The 17,958-nt window shown below is 43.9% G+C and overlaps 1 protein-coding gene across 1 annotated transcript in view; it reads right to left on the bottom strand.

Moving 5' to 3' along the window:
* Positions 1 to 1,784: 1,784 nt before the first annotated feature.
* The window catches only part of mfn1a (mitofusin 1a), a 67,849-nt gene continuing 51,675 nt past the window's right edge, over positions 1,785 to 17,958 (bottom strand). Inside the window, 1 exon segment of the mRNA XM_034183523.1 lies at positions 1,785 to 1,912. Within this exon segment, the coding sequence (XP_034039414.1) occupies positions 1,846 to 1,912 (67 nt within the window). The 3' untranslated portion in view covers positions 1,785 to 1,845.

Genomic DNA, 17,958 nt, shown 5'->3' with positions numbered 1-17,958 from the left:
ACGACGAGCATGCAGATGAGCTTCCCTGAGACGGTTTCTGACCGTTTGTGCAGAAATTCTTTGGTTATGCAAACCGATTGTTTCAGCAGCTGTCCGAGTGGCTGGTCTCAGACGATCTTGGAGGTGAACATGCTGGATGTGGAGGTCCTGGGCTGGTGTGGTTACACGTGGTCTGCGGTTGTGAGGCTGGTTGGATGTACTGCCAAATTCTCTGAAACGACTTTGGAGACGGCTTACGGTAGAGAAATGAACATTCAATACATGAGCAACAGCTCTGGTTGACATTCCTGCTGTCAGCATGCCAACTGCACGCTCCCTCAAATCTTGTGACATCTGTGGCATTGTGCTGTGTGATAAAACTGCACCTTTCAGAGTGGCCTTTTATTGTGGGCAGTCTAAGGCACACCTGTGCACTAATCATGGTGTCTAATCAGCATCTTGATATGGCACACCTGTGAGGTGGGATGGATTATCTCAGCAAAGGAGAAGTGCTCACTATCACAGATTTAGACTGGTTTGTGAACAATATTTGAGGGAAATGGTGATATTGTGTATGTGGAAAAAGTTTTAGATCTTTGAGTTCATCTCATACAAAATGGGAGCAAAACCAAAAGTGTTGCGTTTATATTTTTGTTGAGTGTATGTATGTGTGTATATATATATATATATATATATACACATACATATACACACACACAACCCCAATTCTAGTGAAGTTGGGACGTTGTGTAAAATGTAAATAAAAACAGAATACAATGATTTTCAAATCTTCAACATATATTCAATTGAATACACCACAAAGACAAGATATTTAATGTTCAAACTGATAAACGTTATTGTTTTTGTGCAAATATTTGCTTATTTTGAAATGGATGCCTGCAACACGTTTGAAAAAAGCTGGGACAGTGGTATGTTTACCGCTGCTTTACAGTGATGCCTCACATTCAGCCATTCACACAGACACACCCACACACTGATATCAGGGTGCTGCCAAATTGAATTGAAAAGTGTATAAAAACAAACTGGACGCTACACCATCGTCTCCCACAGAGAGACGGATGCCAGGATGGTGTTCCTGTCCCAGGTCAGTGTCTCCTCTCTGTGGACTCCCAGGAAACAGAAGTCCCTGACCCTTTCCACACAGGCCCCCCCAGTGATAACGGGCTGGTTTCTCCTGAAGTCTGTGATCAGCTCCTTGGGTTTGGATGTGTTCAGGAGCAGGTTATTTTCTCTACACCACACCATCAGCTGTTCCACCTTGTCCCGGTTGGCGGACTCATCACTTCCAGTGATAGCTGCAGCGTCGTGCCTAAAAATCGGTCCACCCTGCCTCCACTGCGCATGTGTCATTTCAGAGCTCAGCTGCTCGTCTGAGACAGAGTCTCTTCACCCAAACGATTAATGTGATTATTAACCATCAGATGACAAAGTAAAACCTCTTAAATCATTCTGAAGTCAGTTTGAAAGAGAAACAAGGCCGTTTTAAGCAAAAACGAGGCGACACTCTGTGATGCTTTGAAATGACCAACATGCAGTGAACGCATCAGCTAGCAGCTCGTGTAGCCGTGGCGCTCTGATCGCTTCATCTGTCTTTTATGATGAACCACGGCTGATGACGGGGCGGACAGATTTTTAGGGGGGACTGTTTGGTCGGCGACACCGGTCCTGCTGGATCAGGCAAGTTCCATAAGAACTACAGAACCCACAGCTGTGACTGGCTGATGGAAGGTAGATAATTTATTTGTTTATTTATCCACCAAAACAACAACAACAACAACATATGACCCTGCTGTGTGAACCTTCATGATGACTATGTGCTGCCAGCAGGAGGCACCGCTGGTCCCGTCAGTCCCCCTGCAGGTACTGAGCTGAAAACTGCTCCAGCAGACTCTCCAGGTCTGTGGCTCTGTTCCTGTCAATCAAAGCAAACTGTCAATCATCCTGAGTGCGATCAACACTAATGTTAGATATATTTGTGTTCAATTATGTTTCTTTATTAATTTTCTGTACTTGTTTTGGTATTAAGGGAGTTATTTCATTTAGGGTTATACTTTTAGTTTTGAATGAATGAATGAATGAATGACTATTTGGCACACAATTCAACAACAAAAAGAAAAAACTCATAACAAAGCAACTTTACAAAAGTCCTGTGTGGCTGAAAGGGTGAGGGCAGAAGCAGAGCTTATAAATACCCATCCCTTATACTAAAAAATAACAAACATATACACACAAACAACATTTCATAAATACATATCTACACAATCACACACACATATATAGATATATATGTGTGTGTGTATACATACCTACATGTACATACATACACACACATGATGACAGTACCAAAAAGAAAAAACGTGCAAAGTTTAGTCAATGAACTCAAATTTACAAAATATAACCAGACAATACTGGCACACAACACACAAACCCAAAAGTAATAAATCACTAGACCTAAGTCTTCAACTAGAGCATACAATTTTGTTATTCTTGTAATGTCATTTAAAGCCTACTAATGTACTAAGTACTTTAATGTTGTCAGGACAGTTGTTCGAGATGTTAACACCTTTGACAGATACACAATGACTTTTTGCAGTAGTTTGGATCCTTGAGTTTCCAAACAATAAAATTCCTCTCAAATTATAACTGGAGTCTCAGTTTAAACAGATCCTGGACACGTTGTGGCAGCAGTTTATTTTTAACTTTATACATAATTTGTTTTGTATTGTAATCAACCAAGTCCCAGAATTTTAGAATATGTAAACAGGCAAACAATGGATTCATTGGCTCACAATGTGATTTGTTACAGATAATTCTTACAGTTTTCTTTTGCAACAAAAATATTGGATTAGTATTAGTTTTATATGTATTTCCCCACACCTCAGTACAGTAGATCATGTATGGAACGAGCAATGAGTAATCTAAAATAGTTAATGAGTGTTGGGAAATTAAATCTTGTGCTTTGTGCAGAATTGCAACAGCTTTTGACATTTTGGATTTAACAAAATTAATATGCATTTTCCAGCTCAGTATATCATCAATAACAACACCAAGAAATTTTGTATCAGTTAGTTTCAATTTCAATATCTTTTAATAATAAATTTCTGCAGGAACTCCTGGACTTGTTTCCAAATATAATACACTTTGTCTTACCAAAGTGGAGCTATAATTTGTTTGAATCAAACCATTGTTTAAACTTCTGTAGTTCCTTCTCCATCATGTCCAAGGTCTGTCCCAAGTGATCCCCACTACAAAACACAGTCGTATCATCAGCAAACAAAATATAGCTGATGGACTTGAAAACCAAACGTATGTCATTAATATACAGAAGAAACAACAACGGCCCCAGAACTGAACCCTGGGCCACCCCACAAGTAATTTTCATGAGTTCAGATTTTGCCCCACCAATATGTACACACTGATATCTATTGTATACATAGCTAACTATCCAATCATATGCCAATCCCCTGATATTTCTGTGTAGGCTCTCAGTTGTCCAGGTGGTTTCCATAGTAGAGAAGCTTGAATCTTCGACTGGACTGGGTTGCTTGACGCGAGGACGTTTTGCTTCAAATCACAGAAGCTTCCTCGGCTAAAATTCTTGCTCTGGTGGTCTGACTTCTGTCTTGACTCTTGTAGAGAAGAATAATCAAGAAGTCACAAAAGCTGGAGTTTTAAACCTAACCAGACCCCTCCTACCAAGAGGGGTGACTAAACAATAGCTCTAATTAGCAACTATTCCTCCAGCTGTCCCTCCTAATGATGGGATGGACCCTCTCCTGATGGCTCCCTTGACGACTCTGCTGATGACGTGAATGACTCATTACCATGAACAAAAGACTGAAACTGCTTTGACCTGAGTACCCCATTGTAAACAGGGGATAAAGCGTGTCTCAGACCCCCTCCCCGGTTAAGGCTGGGTTTCAAACATTTCACAAAGAATGCCTCCTTGACCATTTGGTTTGAGAGAGCAGTTTCAGTCTTTTGTTCATGGTAATGAGTCATTCACGTCATCAGCAGAGTCGTCAGTTGTCATAAAGATAAAAAAAAATTGTGATCCACAAGCCACAAGATTTTCATTGTTATTCTCATTTTCCTTTGTTCTTTCTTGGTATGTGCATGTAGAACTGGATTTAACCAGTTTGTACCACTATTTGAAGAGTTTCAGTCAGGTTTTAGAATTCATCATAGTACAGAAACAGCATTAGTGAAGGTTACAAATGATCTTCTTATGGCCTCGGACAGTGGACTCATCTCTGTGCTTGTTCTGTTAGACCTCAGTGCTGCTTTTGATACTGTTGACCATAAAATTTTATTACAGAGATTAGAGCATGCCATAGGTATTAAAGGCACTGCGCTGCGGTGGTTTGAATCATATTTGTCTAATAGATTACAATTTGTTCATGTAAATGGGGAATCTTCTTCACAGACTAAAGTTAATTATGGAGTTCCACAAGGTTCTGTGCTAGGACCAATTTTATTCACTTTATACATGCTTCCCTTAGGCAGTATTATTAGACGGTATTGCTTAAATTTTCATTGTTACGCAGATGATACCCAGCTTTATCTATCCATGAAGCCAGACGACACACACCAATTAGCTAAACTGCAGGATTGTCTTACAGACATAAAGACATGGATGACCTCTAATTTCCTGCTTTTAAACTCAGATAAAACTGAAGTTATTGTACTTGGCCCCACAAATCTTAGAAACATGGTGTCTAACCAGATCCTTACTCTGGATGGCATTACCCTGACCTCTAGTAATACTGTGAGAAATCTTGGAGTCATTTTTGATCAGGATATGTCATTCAAAGCGCATATTAAACAAATATGTAGGACTGCTTTTTTGCATTTACGCAATATCTCTAAAATCAGAAAGGTCTTGTCTCAGAGTGATGCTGAAAAACTAATTCATGCATTTATTTCCTCTAGGCTGGACTATTGTAATTCATTATTATCAGGTTGTCCTAAAAGTTCCCTAAAAAGCCTTCAGTTAATTCAAAATGCTGCAGCTAGAGTACTGACGGGGACTAGAAGGAGAGAGCATATCTCACCCATATTGGCCTCTCTTCATTGGCTTCCTGTTAATTCTAGAATAGAATTTAAAATTCTTCTTCTTACTTATAAGGTTTTGAATAATCAGGTCCCATCTTATCTTAGGGACCTCGTAGTACCATATCACCCCAATAGAGCGCTTCGCTCTCAGACTGCAGGCTTACTTGTAGTTCCTAGGGTTTGTAAGAGTAGAATGGGAGGCAGAGCCTTCAGCTTTCAGGCTCCTCTCCTGTGGAACCAGCTCCCAGTTCAGATCAGGGAGACAGACACCCTCTCTACTTTTAAGATTAGGCTTAAAACTTTCCTTTTTGCTAAAGCTTATAGTTAGGGCTGGATCAGGTGACCCTGAACCATCCCTTAGTTATGCTGCTATAGACGTAGACTGCTGGGGGGTTCCCATGATGCACTGTTTCTTTCTCTTTTTGCTCTGTATGCACCACTCTGCATTTAATCATTAGTGATTGATCTCTGCTCCCCTCCACAGCGTGTCTTTTTCCTGGTTCTCTCCCTCGGCCCCAACCAGTCCCAGCAGGGGACTGCCCCTCCCTGAGCCTGGTTCTGCTGGAGGTTTCTTCCTGTTGGGGGGGGGGGGGGGTTCCTTCCCGCTGTGGCCGGGTGCTTGCTCACAGGGGGTCGTTTTGACCGTTAGGTTTTACATAATTATTGTATGGCCTTGCCTTACAATATAAAGCGCCTTGGGGCAACTGTTTGTTGTGATTTGGCGCTATATAAAAAAATTGATTGATTGATTGATTAGGATAAAGAGAGTTAGGTTACAATTATAGATCATATTGTCTCCCGTTATTGCGCGGGCCTGGGGCAGGGGGATGGACCTCCCTTGAATGCCCATGGGGGCCAATAAGAAAAGAATTTTGCGAAATAAGCGCCGCCTCTGTCACGCATATGCAATCGTGTATAAAAACTGCTTGTGTCCATTGTTCTGGGTTCTGTAAGAGCGGATCTTGTCTGTAAGAGAAGTTCTTGCAGGCCTGATTATTTCCTGATCGAGGACGTGTTTGAGTACATGAGGGACAGTCCGTCCACTTTGGTGGTCACATGACTGCAGCGTGGCAACGGATGAATTTCACAAACGTGGACTCTGACTCTCAGGTCACCGTTTATTAATTAGTTAGTTTAGTTTTGGACATCATGAAATCATAAACACTTCCTGCCCTGGGCGGGGCCAACGTGCACGTGTGAACTAGAAAACATGTGCACTGTAATGGAAACGATCTCACCATTTCCTGTTTTTGGTGAATAATTAGCCAATTTTGCTAATTACGCAAAGTAAACCCAACAGAAAATATAAGGTAATGCGTATGAGCATTGTGTTCTTTATAAATTGCAGTTTAGTTAATTATTAAGATCCAACTGTCTTACATACAATTTGTAAATGTTGAATAAAGCCCCTTTATCAATCAAATGGTAAATGGACTGCATTTATATAGCGCTTCTCCATCTGCATCAGAAGCTCAAAGCACTTTACAATGATGCCTCACATTCACACAGACACTCACACCACAGTGTCAGGCTGCTGCCATACAAGGCGCTCACTACACGCCGGGAGCAACCTTGCCCAAAGGCCCTTAGTGATTTTCCGGTCAGGCTGGGATTTGAACCGAGGATCCTCTGGTCTCAAGCCCAAAGCTTAACTACTCGACCATCACCTCTCCAATCAATCAATCAATCATAAACAATACTTACATTTTAACGGTGTCTGCAGGAGGGCATGTGTGTGAGCATTTGACAAGAGCAGAAGTTAAGATGCATGATGACTTCTGTAAATCACTCCAGAGGTGTTATCAGGCTACAAAAACAGTGTTTTCACTTTTAGAAGTGTTTATTTCACACTAGATTTTACATAATATTGTAACATCCACCAGATGCTGAAAGGATGACGAAGAAGTTCAACAGGCTGCTCTTTATTCTGCAACGAAGTAATGGTTACTCTGGGCCGTAACCACGTCACACAAAGTACGGCACATGAAGGCCATAAAAACAACAAAACAACCCAACAACAATAAAAACAGCAGAGAACAAATAAAAGCAACTAAAACAGAGCAAGTCTCATACTGTGTTAAAAGCCAGTGAATAAAAGTGGGTTTTAAGATTGGTTTTAAAAACGGACAGCGACGAGGCCTAATGTGCAGGTAGATCATTCCAAACTTTAGGAGCAGCAACAGAAAATGTTCAATCCCCTCTGAGCGTTCGCTTGGACCTTGGTACCTCAAGAAGCAGCTGATCAGCTGACCAGAGGCACCGTGCAGGGGCGTAGTGGTGAAGTAGCTCAGACAGGGAGGGCGGGGCTATTTAAAGATTTAAAAACAAATAAAAGAATCTTAAAATGAACTCTAAAGTGCACAGGCAGCCAGTGGAGGGAGGCCAGGATTGGTGTAGCAGATGAGCAGCAGCGTTCTGAACTAAATAGAGATGTTCAAGGGAGGACAGGCTAACTCCAAAATAAAGTGCGTCCATCTTAAAACCCAAATTAGTAACAATACTCTTCACGTAAGCTGCCAATGGACCCAAATCAAGAGGAGGGTACACAGGAGCCACAAGGGCCAAACACAATCACCTCTGTTTTCTTATCATTAAAATTTAGGACATTTGTGGCCATCCAGGCTTTAATATCCTCAAGGCATGATAGCAGATGTTTGAGAGAATAGGCATCGCTTTTCCTCAGGGCGACATATAACTGGCTGTCATCAGCATAACAATGAGAAGCGACACTGTCTTCTGAGGTTAGACCCTAGGGGAAGCATATACAGGGAGAAAAGCAAGGGTCCTAAAGTTGAACCCTTTGGGACCCTGTGTAAGAGTGGAACAGAGGAGGATTCGCAAACCCCAAGACCAACACTCATAGTCCTGTCTGCTAAATAGGACCGGAGACAGTCTAGGGCACTACCACCAATGCCAACTAGCTGCTGCAGATGATTTAACAAGATGCTGTGGTCTACACTGTCAAAGGCAGTTGACAAGAACAACATAGTTGCCACTATCATTTTCCATTAAAATGTCTTTAAAAATCTTTAAAAGGACAGTTTCTGTGCTATGCAACATTTTAAAACCAGACTGAAGAACCTCCATGATGTTGTGTTTATCAAGGAAAGTTTTTAGTTGTGCATAGACAATTTTCTCCAGAATTTTAGAGACTACTCGGCTCCGCACCGTGGAAAATTCTACAGCTAGCCAGGCCCCTGTAGTCGGTGCGGACCAAGGTAGCTTAGCCGCCATTAGTTCCCCTCTGGCAGATCCCGAGCAGCCGGGAAAGCAGGCCGACTGGGTGACTGTGAGGAGGAAGCATAGCCCTAAACAGAAGCCCCGTGTACACCGCCAACCCGTTCACATTTCTAACCGTTTTTCCCCACTCAACGACACACCCGCCGAGGATCAAACTCTGGTTATTGGCGACTCTGTTTTGAGAAATGTGAAGTTAGCGACACCAGCAACCATAGTCAATTGTCTTCCGGGGGCCAGAGCAGGCGACATTGAAGGAAATTTGAAACCTGCTGGCTAAGGCTAAGCGTAAATTTGGTAAGACTGTAATTCACGTCGGCAGTAATGACACCCGGTTACGCCAATCGGAGGTCACTAAAATTAACATTGAATCAGTGTGTAACTTTGCAAAAACAATGTCGGACTCTGTAGTTTTCTCTGGGCCCCTCCCCAATCGGACCGGGAGTGACATGTTTAGCCGCATGTGCTCCTTGAATTGCTGGCTGTCTGAGTGGTGTCCAAAAAATGAGGTGGGCTTCATAGATAATTGGCAAAGCTTCTGGGGAAAACCTGGTCTTGTTAGGAGAGACGGCATCCATCCCACTTTAGAGGGAGCAGCTCTCATTTCTAGAAATCTGGCCAATTTTCTTAAATCCTCCAAACCGTGACTATCCAGGGTTGGGACCAGGAAGCAGAGTTGTAGTCTTATACACCTCTCTGCAGCTTCTCTCCCCCTGCCATCCCCTCATTACCCCATCCCCGTAGAGACGGTGTCTGCTCCCAGACCACCAATAACCAGCAAAAATCTAGTTAAGCATAAATTTCAAAAAGAAAAAATATAGCACCTTCAACTGCACCACAGACTAAAACAGTTAAATGTGGTCTATTAAACATTAGGTCTCTCTCTTCTAAGTCCCTGTTGGTAAATGATATAATAATTGATCAACATATTGATTTATTCTGCCTAACAGAAACCTGGTTACAGCAGGATGAATATGTTAGTTTAAATGAGTCAACACCCCCGAGTCACACTAACTGTCAGAATGCTCGTAGCACGGGCCGGGGCGGAGGATTAGCAGCAATCTTCCATTCCAGCTTATTAATTAATCAAAAACCCAGACAGAGCTTTAATTCATTTGAAAGCTTGTCTCTTAGTCTTGTCCATCCAAATTGGAAGTCCCAAAAACCAGTTTTATTTGTTATTATCTATCGTCCACCTGGTCGTTACTGTGAGTTTCTCTGTGAATTTTCAGACCTTTTGTCTGACTTAGTGCTTAGCTCAGATAAGATAATTATAGTGGGCGATTTTAACATCCACACAGATGCTGAGAATGACAGCCTCAACACTGCATTTAATCTATTATTAGACTCTACTGGCTTTGCTCAAAAAGTAAATGAGTCCACCCACCACTTTAATCATCTCTTAGATCTTGATTTGACTTATGGTATGGAAATAGAAGACTTAACAGTATTCCCTGAAAACTCCCTTCTGTCTGATCATTTCTTAATAACATTTACATTTACTCTGATGGACTACCCAGCAGTGGGGAATAAGTTTCATTACACTAGAAGTCTTTCAGAAAGCGCTGTAACTAGGTTTAAGGATATGATTCCTTCTTTATGTTCTCTAATGCCATCTCTGACCTCTAGTAATACTGTGAGAAATCTTGGAGTCATTTTTGATCAGGATATGTCATTCAAAGCACATATTAAACAAATATGTAGGACTGCTTTTTTGCATTTACGCAATATCTCTAAAATCAGAAAGGTCTTGTCTCAGAGTGATGCTGAAAAACTAATTCATGCATTTATTTTCTCTAGGCTGGACTATTGTAATTCATTATTATCAGGTTGTCCTAAAAGTTCCCTAAAAAGCCTTCAGTTAATTCAAAATGCTGCAGCTAGAGTACTGACGGGGACTAGAAGGAGAGAGCATATCTCACCCATATTGGCCTCTCTTCATTGGCTTCCTGTTAATTCTAGAATAGAATTTAAAATTCTTCTTCTTACTTATAAGGTTTTGAATAATCAGGTCCCATCTTATCTTAGGGACCTCGTAGTACCATATCACCCCAATACAGCGCTTCGCTCTCAGACTGCAGGCTTACTTGTAGTTCCTAGGGTTTGTAAGAGTAGAATGGGAGGCAGAGCCTTCAGCTTTCAGGCTCCTCTCCTGTGGAACCAGCTCCCAATTCAGATCAGGGAGACAGACACCCTCTCTACTTTTAAGATTAGGCTTAAAACTTTCCTTTTTGCTAAAGCTTATAGTTAGGGCTGGATCAGGTGACCCTGAACCATCCCTTAGTTATGCTGCTATAGACGTAGACTGCTGGGGGGTTCCCATGATGCACTGTTTCTTTCTCTTTTTGCTCTGTATGCACCACTCTGCATTTAATCATTAGTGATCGATCTCTGCTCCCCTCCACAGCGTGTCTTTTTCCTGGTTCTCTCCCTCAGCCCCAACCAGTCCCAGCAGAAGACTGCCCCTCCCTGAGCCTGGTTCTGCTGGAGGTTTCTTCCTGTTAAAAGGGCGTTTTTCCTTCCTATTGTAGCCAAGTGCTTGCTCACAGGGGGTTGTTTTGACCGTTGGGGTTTTACATAATTATTGTATGGCCTTGCCTTACAATATAAAGCGCCTTGGGGCAACTGTTTGTTGTGATTTGGCGCTATATAAAAAATTGATTGATTGATTGATTGATATACCAACACAGTGCAGAGTAGCTACCTAAACTCTAAGTGAGATAGAGTATCTCGTCAATAGTTTTACATCCTCATTGAAGACAACTTTGGATGCTGTACCTCCTCTCAAAAAGAGAGCTTTAAATCAGAAGTGCCTGACTCCGTGGTATAACTCACAAACTCGTAGCTTAAAGCAGATAACCCGTAAGTTGGAGAGGAAATGGCGTCTCACTAATTTAGAAGATCTTCACTTAGCCTGGAAAAAGAGTCTGTTGCTCTATAAAAAAGCCCTCCGTAAAGCTAGGACATCTTTCTACTCATCACTAATTGAAGAAAATAAGAATAACCCCAGGTTTCTTTTCAGCACTGTAGCCAGGCTGACAAAGAGTCAGAGCTCTATTGAGCTGAGTATTCCATTAACTTTAACTAGTAATGACTTCATGACTTTCTTTGCTAACAAAATTTTAACTATTAGAGAAAAAATTACTCATAACCATCCCAAAGACGTATCGTTATCTTTGGCTGCTTTCAGTGATGCCGGTATTTGGTTAGACTCTTTCTCTCCGATTGTCCTGTCTGAGTTATTTTCATTAGTTACTTCATCCAAACCATCAACATGTTTATTAGACCCCATTCCTACCAGGCTGCTCAAGGAAGCCCTACCATTATTTAATGCTTCGATCTTAAATATGATCAATCTATCTTTGTTAGTTGGCTATGTACCACAGGCTTTTAAGGTGGCAGTAATTAAACCATTACTTAAAAAGCCATCACTTGACCCAGCTATCTTAGCTAATTATAGGCCAATCTCCAACCTTCCTTTTCTCTCAAAAATTCTTGAAAGGGTAGTTGTAAAACAGCTAACTGATCATCTGCAGAGGAATGGTCTATTTGAAGAGTTTCAGTCAGGTTTTAGAATTCATCATAGTACAGAAACAGCATTAGTGAAGGTTACAAATGATCTTCTTATGGCCTCGGACAGTGGACTCATCTCTGTGCTTGTTCTGTTAGACCTCAGTGCTGCTTTTGATACTGTTGACCATAAAATTTTATTACAGAGATTAGAGCATGCCATAGGTATTAAAGGCACTGCGCTGCGGTGGTTTGAATCATATTTGTCTAATAGATTACAATTTGTTCATGTAAATGGGGAATCTTCTTCACAGACTAAAGTTAATTATGGAGTTCCACAAGGTTCTGTGCTAGGACCAATTTTATTCACTTTATACGTGCTTCCCTTAGGCAGTATTATTAGACGGTATTGCTTAAATTTTCATTGTTACGCAGATGATACCCAGCTTTATCTATCCATGAAGCCAGAGGACACACACCAATTAGCTAAACTGCAGGATTGTCTTACAGACATAAAGACATGGTTGACCTCTAATTTCCTGCTTTTAAACTCAGATAAAACTGAAGTTATTGTACTTGGCCCCACAAATCTTAGAAACATGGTGTCTAACCAGATCCTTACTCTGGATGGCATTACCCTGACCTCTAGTAATACTGTGAGAAATCTTGGAGTCATTTTTGATCAGGATATGTCATTCAAAGCACATATTAAACAAATATGTAGGACTGCTTTTTTGCATTTACGCAATATCTCTAAAATCAGAAAGGTCTTGTCTCAGAGTGATGCTGAAAAACTAATTCATGCATTTATTTCCTCTAGGCTGGACTATTGTAATTCATTATTATCAGGTTGTCCTAAAAGTTCCCTAAAAAGCCTTCAGTTAATTCAAAATGCTGCAGCTAGAGTACTGACAGGGACTAGAAGGAGAGAGCATATCTCACCCATATTGGCCTCTCTTCATTGGCTTCCTGTTAATTCTAGAATAGAATTTAAAATTCTTCTTCTTACTTATAAGGTTTTGAATAATCAGGTCCCATCTTATCTTAGGGACCTCGTAGTACCATATCACCCCAATAGAGCGCTTCGCTCTCAGACTGCAGGCTTACTTGTAGTTCCTAGGGTTTGTAAGAGTAGAATGGGAGGCAGAGCCTTCAGCTTTCAGGCTCCTCTCCTGTGGAACCAGCTCCCAATTCAGATCAGGGAGACAGACACCCTCTCTACTTTTAAGATTAGGCTTAAAACTTTCCTTTTTGCTAAAGCTTATAGTTAGGGCTGGATCAGGTGACCCTGAACCATCCCTTAGTTATGCTGCTATAGACGTAGACTGCTGGGGGGTTCCCATGATGCACTGTTTCTTTCTCTTTTTGCTCTGTATGCACCACTCTGCATTTAATCATTAGTGATTGATCTCTGCTCCCCTCCACAGCATGTCTTTTTCCTGGTTCTCTCCCTCAGCCCCAACCAGTCCCAGCAGAAGACTGCCCCTCCCTGAGCCTGGTTCTGCTGGAGGTTTCTTCCTGTTAAAAGGGAGTTTTTCCTTCCCACTGTAGCCAAGTGCTTGCTCACAGGGGGTCATTTTGACCGTTGGGGTTTTACATAATTATTGTATGGCCTTGCCTTACAATATAAAGCGCCTTGGGGCAACTGTTTGTTGTGATTTGGCGCTATATAAAAAAAAAATTGAGTGATTGATTGAAATGGCAGCTTGGAGATGGGCCTGAAATTTGCTAAATCTGTGCTATCAAAGCCAGGCTTCTTCAGTAGAGGTTGTATTACTGCATGTTTGAAGCTTACAGGGACGACACCAGAGGACAGGCTGCTATTTATAACGGTCAGAACCGACTGCCATAAGGTAGAAAAAACGTCTTTAAAGAAGTGAGGAGGGGCCACATCATGAGGAGAACCTGATGGTTTTATGTGGGCCACCACATCCTCCAACAGTGACAGAGTCACAGGTTGAAAACCACTGAAGACCGCTGGGCAAGGAACAGGGACAGAGGGGTCAAAGGTGGATGGGGAAATGAGAGTTCTTGCAGAAGCAACCTTCTTAATGAAAAAGTACAGAAAACGATTACACACATCAATGGCTGTTTCCAGACATACAGGCTGTGGGACGTTGAGGACAGAGACAACTGTTCTGAACAGTACACGAGGGTTCTTGCAGTTTTCTGTGATTATGCTTGACAGATACGCTCTTTTATATTCCTTGACAATGTCGTGATAAGAGCACCAGTGGTCCATTAAAATTTGAAATGAAACTTGGCTGCAGCTCGTCTTTCTTCCACCTGGGTTTGTCTCATTCTCATCTGGCTGCACGGGTTCTGTGATTAAACCAAGGTTCAGGCCGAGTCTTAGACTGCCTGGGTTTTAGAGGAGCCACAGAGTTCATTACAGAAAGGCAGGAGGAGTTAAACCAGGAGCAGAACTCCTCTATATCAACACAGGTTGAATCGGGGCACACACAGACAACAGAGGAGGCAGCTGAGAATTTTCCAGCAGTGAGGGGGTTAAAAGCCTGACAGAGCCTGACGGTTGCAATGTTTAGCTGCCACATTAGAGAAATCAACACTACATAAAACTGGTTGCATGATCAGAAAACACACTCACCAATCTCCAAGTCTGACAACAAAATCCTTGAGGTGGCCTGGGCGCCTCCTCCATCTCCCAGGCCGCCTCAGTGTTAACACCAGTGGTTGCGCTTGCAGTCTGCGGACAACATGCTGGGGAGCAGGGGGTGAGTTTGGGGAATTTGAGGAATTAACGGGAGAAACAGTCAGGTGGCTCTCGTTTCTCGGGTAAGGTGTTGAGGATCCAGGGTGTGGAAGTGGACATGCATCCCCTTTGTATGGAGCAAGCCTGTCCCTGTAGAGGGCCACCCATCTTTCCCTAAATAGCAGCTGAACCCGATATACAACGTGCCACCTCACCCAGCCTCTCCAATACCTCACAAGAGCCTGCCCAGTGACAATCTAGCTTAGGACACCATCCCTCCTAGGACTATACAGCCTTAAGTCCCTTCCTCTAGCTCTCAAATCATAGTTTCTTTTCTGCCTTACACCCGCTTTCTGTAACTCGTCCTGGGCAAAAGCATGTGCATCCTGTGATGGAGCATCCTGGCGTACTCTGGACCTAGTGGCACCGGGGGGGGGGGGGTGTTCTGCCTAAAGTAATTTCTGCTGGTGTCTGCAGCTCTTGCCCCAACATGAGCAAGGCAGGTGTGCATGAGGTGGAATCCAGCCGTCCTGTAGTGCAACAAGAAGAGAGGGAGGTGCATATCCCAGTCATGCTGATGTTCCGCAGTGAGGATAGCGAGTTTTAGCAGGGTTCTGTTGAGTCCATCACTCTGAGGATGTAATGGTGTAGTCCCGTGTAGTCTTCTGCATCCCCAGGCATGTGCACATAGCAGCGAACACACCCGAATCGAAGTTTCTTTCTTGGTTACTATGAATGACCTCCGCTGTCCCAAACCTGGTAAACATGCCCTCCACAAGGTCATCTGCATCAGTCTGTGCCCCCTTGATCTGGTATGGCATACACCTATGGCCATTTCATGAAATGGTTATGGTTGGTCAGGGGGTCTGCAATGAATTGCCCTTTAAGGGACTAAAAAAATATTCTGATTCTGAATCCGATTCTGAGTCCACGGCGGCCAGCATGTAGCAGTTCCCTTTGTCTGTGTGAGGGAATGGGCCCATTATGTCCACTGCCACTCTTTCCATTGGGGCTCCAACTACCAGTTGCTGGAGCTGGGCATGAGACTGATTGGGTAGACCTTTGTATGCAGTGCAGGGGTCACAGTGGCGGAAAAAGTCCTTAACATCCCTCCTAAGCTGACCTCACACAGTAAAATCACCAGTGTAAAACTAACACTAACAGTGTTAAATTAACACTGCCAGTGTACATATGGTCCTATTCTGGCCAGAGTGGGACCATATGTTGACCGTCAGTGTTAATTTAACAATCGTGAATTTACTGTGCAGCAGAACCCCTGCTGGAGTCGACGGAGGGAGGGTGAAGGCCTGCTTCCACTTGGGTGTCCAATCAAAGTCACAGTCTTTCTTCTGCAGGTAGAACAGGGGTGCAGCTATACAAGAGAAGCCACGCACAAACCACCGATAGTAGGACGTCAGTCCAATGAAGCTCTTCAGCTATGTACATTGGTGGGTACCGGCCAATCCCTCACAGCCGCACTTTCTCCTCCAATGTGCCTATGACATCCCCCCCGACTCTGTGTCCCCAAAACTCCAACTCTTTCCTCATGTGGGGCAGTGGGTACAAGTCTTTCTGGGTCACACTGTTTCGAGGTCTGTAGTCAACACAGAACCTCATCTTTGAACTGTTCTTCTTATTGACCATCACAACCCCTGAAGCCCATGGGCTGTCAGATGGCTCGATGATGCCAGCTCTCAGCATTTCGTCAGTTGCACTGTCAGCAGCTGCCTGGTGTGCCAGGGGAAGGTGGCAGGGGTGCGTCTTGATGGGCCATGCATCGCCCTGTCAATTTTGTGCTGTACCAGGTGTGTCAGGCCCACTTCCTCCCCCATCAGGGCAAAAATGTTTTTGTATTCCAACAACACCTGCCACAAGCTTTTCCTGTTTTCTGGTTTCTAAGTGCTCCCAGCTATGTTTCCATATCCCTCTTACTGCTGTCAATCTGTCCACCTCACCTGCTGGGGCTTGTTGATCCTGGGCAGGGAGCTGTATGCCAGTTCAGGTATGGGTTGTGGGGAACAAGGGTGTAGGAGGAGGAACTTGGAGCGGGGAGACCCTCTCATGTTGCGCATCTGTTGCTCTCGAGGTTGGTGGATGTGGTCTTGCGGTCTGTATGGGGTGCACCATGTCAGCCGTGGGACTCCCTGGGAATGCTACTGTGTTCTTTCCCAGATCTAACACACTGCGAGCACCCCTGAGGAAGTCCAGTCCTATTATGCAGGGATCCTGCACTGCTGCAACCCACACCTTACAGTCTGTTGACAGACCCCCCACTCGTATATCCTCCACCCATCTTCCCCACATAAGGGCTAGTTCACCAGTCACTGTGCATAGTTTCACCCCAGTAGGTTCCAACAGTGTCCCCACTGGGACCACGTCAGGTCTCATCAATGTTGCGGTGGAGCCCTTGTCAACAAGGGCTCACCCGCCAGGGTGAAAGGGAGATGACAAAAATCTCCAGCATGAGTACAACCCACCACCCTTGCTGATTCAGCAGTGTCATCTACTTCTGGGGGAAGTGGAGCCCTGTTTTCTGGTCTGTGTTGCTGGACACCATCTCCTGAGGACAGGGCATAAAGGGACACAGGGGCAGGGGTTTGCGTCATCCCTTCTACACAGACCCTGGGCTGTTTCCCTGAGCCCCAACATGCTTGGGGCATCGCACGCTTATATGTCCAGCCTGCCCACACACCCAGCACACAGTTGGGCCCCAGCGAGGACGGTTGCTGCTGTGCGGTGACTGTAGTGCCACAGCACAAATTAGTTCAGTCAACTCAGCAGCCCAAGCTCTCTTGAGCTAGGCCGTCGTGGCCCCCATTCTCATAACCCCAACATGTATGTATTCTGCAGTCTCTCTTACAACCTCTCTCTCTAATGCTAGTTCCAGTGCCTCCTGCAGAGTGCGGGGGTGCGCCAAATGAGTCTGTATGCGCAGCTGTTTTGGGGTTATGGCTTGGATGAATTGATCCCTGGCCAGATCACTTTGCACTTCAGCAGGCATGTTGGCGTATGCTCTCCTTGCCAGTTTTTCAGTGTCATTAGCCAATGCACGGAGTGGCTCTCCGGCCTGTCTCTGCCTGTTTGACAGCTCTGAATGCAGAACACCAGACTGACTGCATTGTCCATAATGCCGCTGTAGGACCCCAACTAAAGCCCTGTAGTTGTCTCTTTCGGCTGGGCTAAGGAACAGCAAGCATGTTAAAGCATCATCTGTAAGACACAGAGCCAGCTGGAGTGCTTTATTGTCCTCTGACCAATCTTCAGCCTGTGCCAACAATTCAAATTGGGTGTGGAAGGCCTCCCAGTCAGCCCTCCTGGAGTATTTTGCTGTTTTCACTTGAGGCAGGTTACACTAGATGCCACCATGTTTGTTTACATCTGGCCCAGCCTCACTTTTGACGGGCGTTTCCGCGCCTGCACACTCCCCCGCCATGCTCAACGAG

The sequence above is a fragment of the Thalassophryne amazonica genome, chromosome 12 (genome assembly GCF_902500255.1).
Source record: "Thalassophryne amazonica chromosome 12, fThaAma1.1, whole genome shotgun sequence".
Taxonomy (NCBI): Eukaryota; Metazoa; Chordata; class Actinopteri; order Batrachoidiformes; family Batrachoididae; genus Thalassophryne; species Thalassophryne amazonica.
This window is presented reverse-complemented; position numbering and strand designations above follow the sequence as displayed.